Source organism: Synchiropus splendidus, chromosome 6, assembly GCF_027744825.2.
Source record: "Synchiropus splendidus isolate RoL2022-P1 chromosome 6, RoL_Sspl_1.0, whole genome shotgun sequence".
Lineage (NCBI taxonomy): Eukaryota > Metazoa > Chordata > Actinopteri > Syngnathiformes > Callionymidae > Synchiropus > Synchiropus splendidus.
Window position 1 is genome coordinate 2,955,278 of NC_071339.1, and position 6,149 is coordinate 2,961,426.

General features: G+C 45.0%; 1 protein-coding gene across 1 annotated transcript; it reads right to left on the reverse strand.

Moving 5' to 3' along the window:
* Nucleotides 1-4,868, reverse strand: ninj1 (ninjurin 1). Its single transcript, XM_053869102.1, has 3 exons — nt 4,566-4,868; nt 1,890-2,127; nt 1-741 (listed from the first exon to the last, which is right to left on the reverse strand). The coding sequence occupies exons 1-3, from the start codon at nt 4,740-4,742 to the stop codon at nt 599-601; spliced, it is 558 nt and encodes a 185-aa protein (XP_053725077.1). The 5' UTR covers nt 4,743-4,868; the 3' UTR covers nt 1-598.
* Between the last annotated feature and the right edge of the window lie 1,281 nt (nt 4,869-6,149).

Genomic DNA, 6,149 nt, shown 5'->3' on the forward strand with positions numbered 1-6,149 from the left:
TCACAGCTTTATTTTTTTATTCCAAAACAGTAGTCAGAGTACTCGTTTTATACCACAAAGTAAAAAACATTTTGGTCCTTTAAAAGCTCAGATGTGTTCTCTAGCAGTACATAGTAGACTTGAGTGCATAAACAATAACATCTTCATATATAAACCAATACACACTACATACACTAAATACTGCATAGAACATAGCCATTTGGTGGAGTTTAATAAGTGAGGCAGTCATGACGTAGGTCCGAACAGTTTGTGACTTTGGTTTACAGAAACTCGACCCGATGTTTGAAGGCAATCACTTCCTCAGTAACCTGAGCCTCACAGATGTGAGAAACGACAAACCATAACAAGAAATAAATATTTCCGTCGTATAAAATGTTCACACACGTTTACAAAACACACAGAGGAATTAAACTCCAGCTAAAACACATGAAGCAGGAGTTTGCTGATCTATCAATACTAATACTTGATCATCTGCTTGGTCTCCTCACGGAGGAACAAACAAGAATCCAGGGTTTGATGTGGCTGTGAAAAGTCTGCCATCTTTGCTGTGTTTACAGCCGCCACCGAGCTCTTTTGACAAAGATGTGAATAAAGTGGTTCAAGAGTGAGTCGCAGGTCTCTGGACGCCGAAGGCCGTGATGAAGACGTTGACCACAACGATGATGAAGACAAACGCAGTGGTGAGGTTCTCCAGGATGTTGAGCCTGTAGTGCATCCTCTGGTCGTTCAGGTTCCACTTGACTGCGGAAACCACAATGGAATGAGTTAGCGAGTGTTTTCTACATGAGGGCTCTCGAGAGTGGCCGTCTCAAACGAGACAGTGAGGAGCAACGCGTTAAGATTCACTCCCAGTGGGTCAAAAAGGAACATTTTTGGCAGCTGGTATGTTGACTCTCCCAAATCTATTTTTCCCAGCATTTAAGAGGACTTTAAAATTAGAAGCAGCTGAGCGAGGGGAGCCACTTCCTGCTGCCGCTGCTGCCCTCATGACTCAACACTTTTTCAACCAAATAGTCTCTTTTAGCAGGAGCTATGCGGAAAATGAAGCCCTTCCAGCTCAGACAGGACCTCACCTACAAAAAGTACTACTTTCAGACGACCGTTATATGTTTTGGATCCATCTGGAAGACAGACAGAAATAGTTCAAGAATCACATATAATTTAGGAATATTTTCAGTTTCGTAATGCATGTAATAGCTTTTTGGACAATTTATTTTTAAAAAACATGCTGTTTTTTTGTTTGAGTTTATTCAGGGGCTGCAACCTTGTAAGGAAGAGTGATGAGCAACAGCATCTCCAGTGACTGAAGACACATTTAGAAAGGTGAGAGATTAAATGGCCCCTAATAAAAAAATGCTGCTGCTGGAGTGCAGAAGTGCAGACCTTTACACGACTTTTTTCATTATTACAAGACAGCCTGGCGCAGAGCCCCTCATTGGTCAGTGTATAGTTTGTCAACATCTGCCACATTATATTCCATTCTGTTAGCAAATAACTAATAAGATTTCTATGAAATGAAAAGGGGATGATGGGATTAGGGTTCTGTTACGAAATGCCATCTGGACAACCCTTAAACTGGTGGTCAGCCGCAGTGCATGAGGCTTCTTTGCACTTGCTGTGTGTTTGTGTAACAATATTACCACCTACTGTCCAAATGATCTCATTGCATCAACAATATTTCAAACGCTAAACTAGGTATTGAATTATATAGCTAAGGAAATTAGCTGATGGAGTTGGGAGTCTTGGCAGAGCTGAAAGCTCTTTAAACGTATGGAATGTCATGAGTCTCAGAGCAAATATTTAGGTCAAAGAATAGCAGGATTAGCTGCCAACGAAGCCCCGCCCCTCTCTCCCACACACTGGCACTGAGGAAACGTTTGAGCAGTTACCGATGAAGATGAGCATCACGCCCACAAGGATCTGCAGGACCAGCGAGATGCTGATCAGCGTGATGAGCGGCACGTAGAAGGTGAAGTCTGGCCCCTGCTCCATTACGGCCTTCAGCTGCGAGGCGTTGGCCATCAGCAGAGCAATGTCCAGCATGCTCTCCGCCGCGCTCTTCTTGTTGGCGTAGTGGTTCATGTTCAGGTGTCCATCAGGTCTTCTCTGGGGGTCCCGCAGTGGAACCTGAAACGAAAGCCAGAGCCCTCAGCAGCAGGAAGACAGTGAAGTCAACAGCTTGCTCAACTCTCAGAGAGTTCCACTTCATAAAGCCGTAAATCTTAGAGCTTTTGTAAACAGTGACGTTCTCATTTACAAGAAGACCAGTAATAACCAGAAGGGCTCTCACATCCCTAAAAAATGCAGTCCACTCTAACACAAGTGGGATCCCCCATTAGTCATGGTCATTCCCCATGACTCCTCAGCACTAAAGGTATGTGCCAATGTGGAGTACAGTCAGGGGTCGGGTTCCTTTAAATCAAGTTCAATTCAAGCAGTGTTAGTCACAACAAGTTCAACTTTTTATCAATCAGAATGTATTGTACTGAAGACACTGTGAGAGTTTCCATTTCAAACAAATACGTCCTCTGACTGCAGTAACCTTGCGGTCGGTGAGAAACTCTGGAAAACACCATGATTCACTGTTTGTAATTCCACTTTCAAGTGTGACATCTTCACACAGTCCTGCAGTCAGAGACTGTCATTCATATTTTGTTTTGTAAAATCTTGAATCTACAAAAATCCAACAACGCAGCAGGACATTTTAGCATGGTACTATTGCAGGTACAATTCTAATGTCTGAAAATACAATAATAGCTCAGTAATGATGTCATGAACTTGGTCTGTCACAGCCACAATGAGGGTGATTTGAGAAGTGAAAGTTGTTGCTTTTCCTGTGTGAACTCTGTACTGGACTCTGTCCTGAGGTCATACATATTCCAGTCAGTTACATCCTGATACACAGGGACAGTAAATACAGCCTCCACCCAAACACTGCAGTATTGTGACTGACACCGGAATTCAGCTTCTAGTCCACCTGAAGCTGCCACTTGACATGATCCCTCTGAATAGCACATACATTTAGACCAACATACTAGTTGGTGACAGGAAACTGTCCAGAATACTCGGCTCTCATCGGGGTGGGGTCCGTCGAACAATGTCTCCCTTGTGCCCCTTGTTGGCAGCGACACTGACTGAGGTTCAAGCCTGTGTGCCACTTTCTCTCGCCCTCCGTCCAACGTTTGATGTGTTCAACCGGGGCAGTCGCAGGTCCCCACCAAGTTCCACCATCTCACCTTCTTCCAATTCAAGCCTGCGGAAGAACTCTCCTTTGTTTCCTGAGAAGTCGCGGCAGCAGCATTTCCTTTCCATTTCTCTTTTTCCATCTTGTCATTTTTACTCAGAGCAAAGTTCAGACCTCTCCCCAAACACCACCAGCACATGTCCGGAAACAGTGTTAAAGCGACGCCGCTTACACCATTGGTGACGTTCAACTTTAACTTTCACTCTACTTTAAATCATTGAAATGATCTCTGCCCTTCAAATCCTGTACATTTTTGTTTTGTTTTGTACAGGAGTGAAGCGGTTTGTTCATAGTCCTGAATTACAGCAAGTGCCAATGTGGCCCATTGTTGAAATCATGAACTTAAACTGGAAAATGTTAAAATAATAGAATTAATAATTCACTGTAATGACACCCGGATGGAGATGATGTCATACATTTTATAAATAAAGTGAATAAAGTGAATTCTCAGGTGCTGCATAGCAGTCTGGAAGAATTCAATTTGGAAGCTAGAACTGACTGAATGACTAAGGCTGGAACAAAGACGCGGTTTGTCCGCGGCATGAGAGGATGGCGTTACCTACCACCTCATCCCTGTGAGAGACGTTCACACCTGAGTCTATAACGGGTGATGAATTATGGAACAAGGGAACTGAATTGGTGATGTAGGAGGCTGAATCAAAACTTTCAAAGGCTTAAATTTGGTATTGACGCATAAACATTGATTTATTACTCACATACCACATTGATTCTTAACACCTGCACCGATCTTGACATGGAACTGCAGTTGCCAGGCGAGGCCCGTTTTCATCTGCTACAGAAACTATGTTTCTGCTCGTGAAATTCTTGAGTCCAACTGCTGATAAGAAAGTGTTTGGGGAAGTTTTAAAAAATCCTGGAAGTGGTTGCCTCCCACCAACTGTAGAACTAGACAAGTGACCAAACATAGCGTAAATAAATACATATTTGCATTTTATTTCTGTATCTTTTCGTTGAAATTAAAAGCATTCATTGGACCAAAGCAGGTTTGGAGGCCACAAATCCACCTGGCCACTACTGACTGACCTCCTATTGTCCGAGTGCAACTGGACACCAGCTCTCCAGTAAATAATTACCCGAGGAAACAGGTCGAATGCTTGACCGAGGCTTCCCGAAACACATTGCGGTGACCTTCACAGACTGTTTTGAGTGGATTTCTGGGCGAAATGAAGGAGGCAGCGGCCGAATTCCCACCGCGCTTCCCCGGTCTGGATTCCGTGCGCGCTCTCGCTCCACCGAGTCCGGGCGGGACGTCAGCGTTAGCCCAACTCGCCGCTGAGTCAACGGACGCCGGCTCTCTTACCTCCGCAGCCCCGTTCCCATCAGCACCACCGTTCATCTCCAAGTGTTCTGTCGCCATCCTGGCCGGAGTCTTGCTGCCGAGACCGTGCGCGCTTCCACCACTGAGGTCCGCTCGGTAATTACTCGCCTGTTGTGACGACAGTGGGGGAACTACCACATACTCCCGCCCCCTAAACATGGGGGACGTCTGCCCCCTGAGCCCAGCAGCGGAGCCACGCCTGGAATATTTAGCGGCAGTTTCTACACGTCTGGCTCGTCGGATGACTTCATCCACACCGCGCCGACTTGATCCTCTCGATGTAACGAGATAGAGCCGCTTCTGAGTGCGACAGCGTCGCCCAGCACTGCCACCCTGCGTGTAGAAATGGAACTGCGTGCTTCACCTTCAACTCCCCATGACTGGTTTACAATATCAAAATTTGATTTCATTCATCTGAGCAGTTTGTAAAGGGTTATTCCTTTTATATGTGGCCTTCTCACCTGAGCCTACAGAGACTAGGCCTCTTTGTAAAATAAACCGACGAATTAACTCAACCTAAACGGGACGGGAGGCGGATGTTAAACCTGATTGTTTTTTGTAAAACTAAAATAACAAGAGATATCAGCGTCCATTTTAAATCACCAGTATCTTGACCACTCTGTTAAGACCGAGGTGCATCACTCCGGGGACTTAAAAATGGCGGGAGACAGCCAAGGTACTGAGGCAAGTTTACTATATTATAGTGCCATATATTATGATTAATGTTCAGTTGTCCAATAATTATATGATCATGGGCATATATTTTAGCCTTTTTTTCCCCTCATTCTTATATGGGGTACCACCAGTTAAACAACTTTCTTTCCTCCCTGTCTGACACTAAATATGATTCCATCTGAATCAGTGCTGAGCGAGCAAGTTTCTGCTCCTATAATTGACAGAATAATGAGGGGAAATGTAGCTATATTTTATTACTTTCTAAGAAGGTCTGAGGTTTGCGTCCATGTTCTTTGTTTTCGATAGATTTACCATCAAACTACAAAGTTGGGCTGAACGTTTTCGGTGTTCTTTCACAGGCTTGTCACAATAGTTCCACTGCTTGGTTTGACTGAGTCGCTTCTTAACCTGCCTCTGGATGTGAGGGTGGTCACAACGACTGAACCGTTCAATTTCAGTTCCCTCATGTCTGAAGTGGAACACCGGACACAGGACCTAGTCGTCACTGGTGACGGATTATGACCCCACACAACTTTTACCACCACATTCATTGTAAAACTGGCCCTCAAAGGTCTGACGACACTGGCTGAGTGATCAGCATTGTTCCGCAAGTTCCCTTGGTGACAGACATTTACACAGTGAATCATACAACAACCCTTGACCAGGGTCCTCCCTGTGCTCTCTGAAAACAGTGTTTGAGGTGAAGAGGGCCGTGAGGTAGGGTGGACTTGATGGAGCCCATTCTCTGGGGTGATCAGTGGCAGAGGAGGAGAAGAGTCGGAAATGTTCAGTTTGGAGAAGCTGGGAGACTTAACCGGGGTCAGATGGTTCGGGCAGGTGTGGGAAGGAGAGACGGCACATTAGAAATTGAAGTGCTGGGTCAAAGAAAAA

Excerpts from the sequence above, each read along its gene's own strand:
- ninj1 (XM_053869102.1), bottom strand. The coding sequence starts at position 4,742 with ATGTTTAGGGGGCGGGAGTATGTGGTAGTTCCCCCACTGTCGTCACAA. Across the intron at positions 2,128-4,565 it reads ATGGGAACGGGGCTGCGGAG|GTTCCACTGCGGGACCCCCA; the intron begins GTAAGAGAGCCG and ends CTTTCGTTTCAG. Across the intron at positions 742-1,889 it reads CGTGATGCTCATCTTCATCG|TCAAGTGGAACCTGAACGAC; the intron begins GTAACTGCTCAA and ends TGGTTTCCGCAG.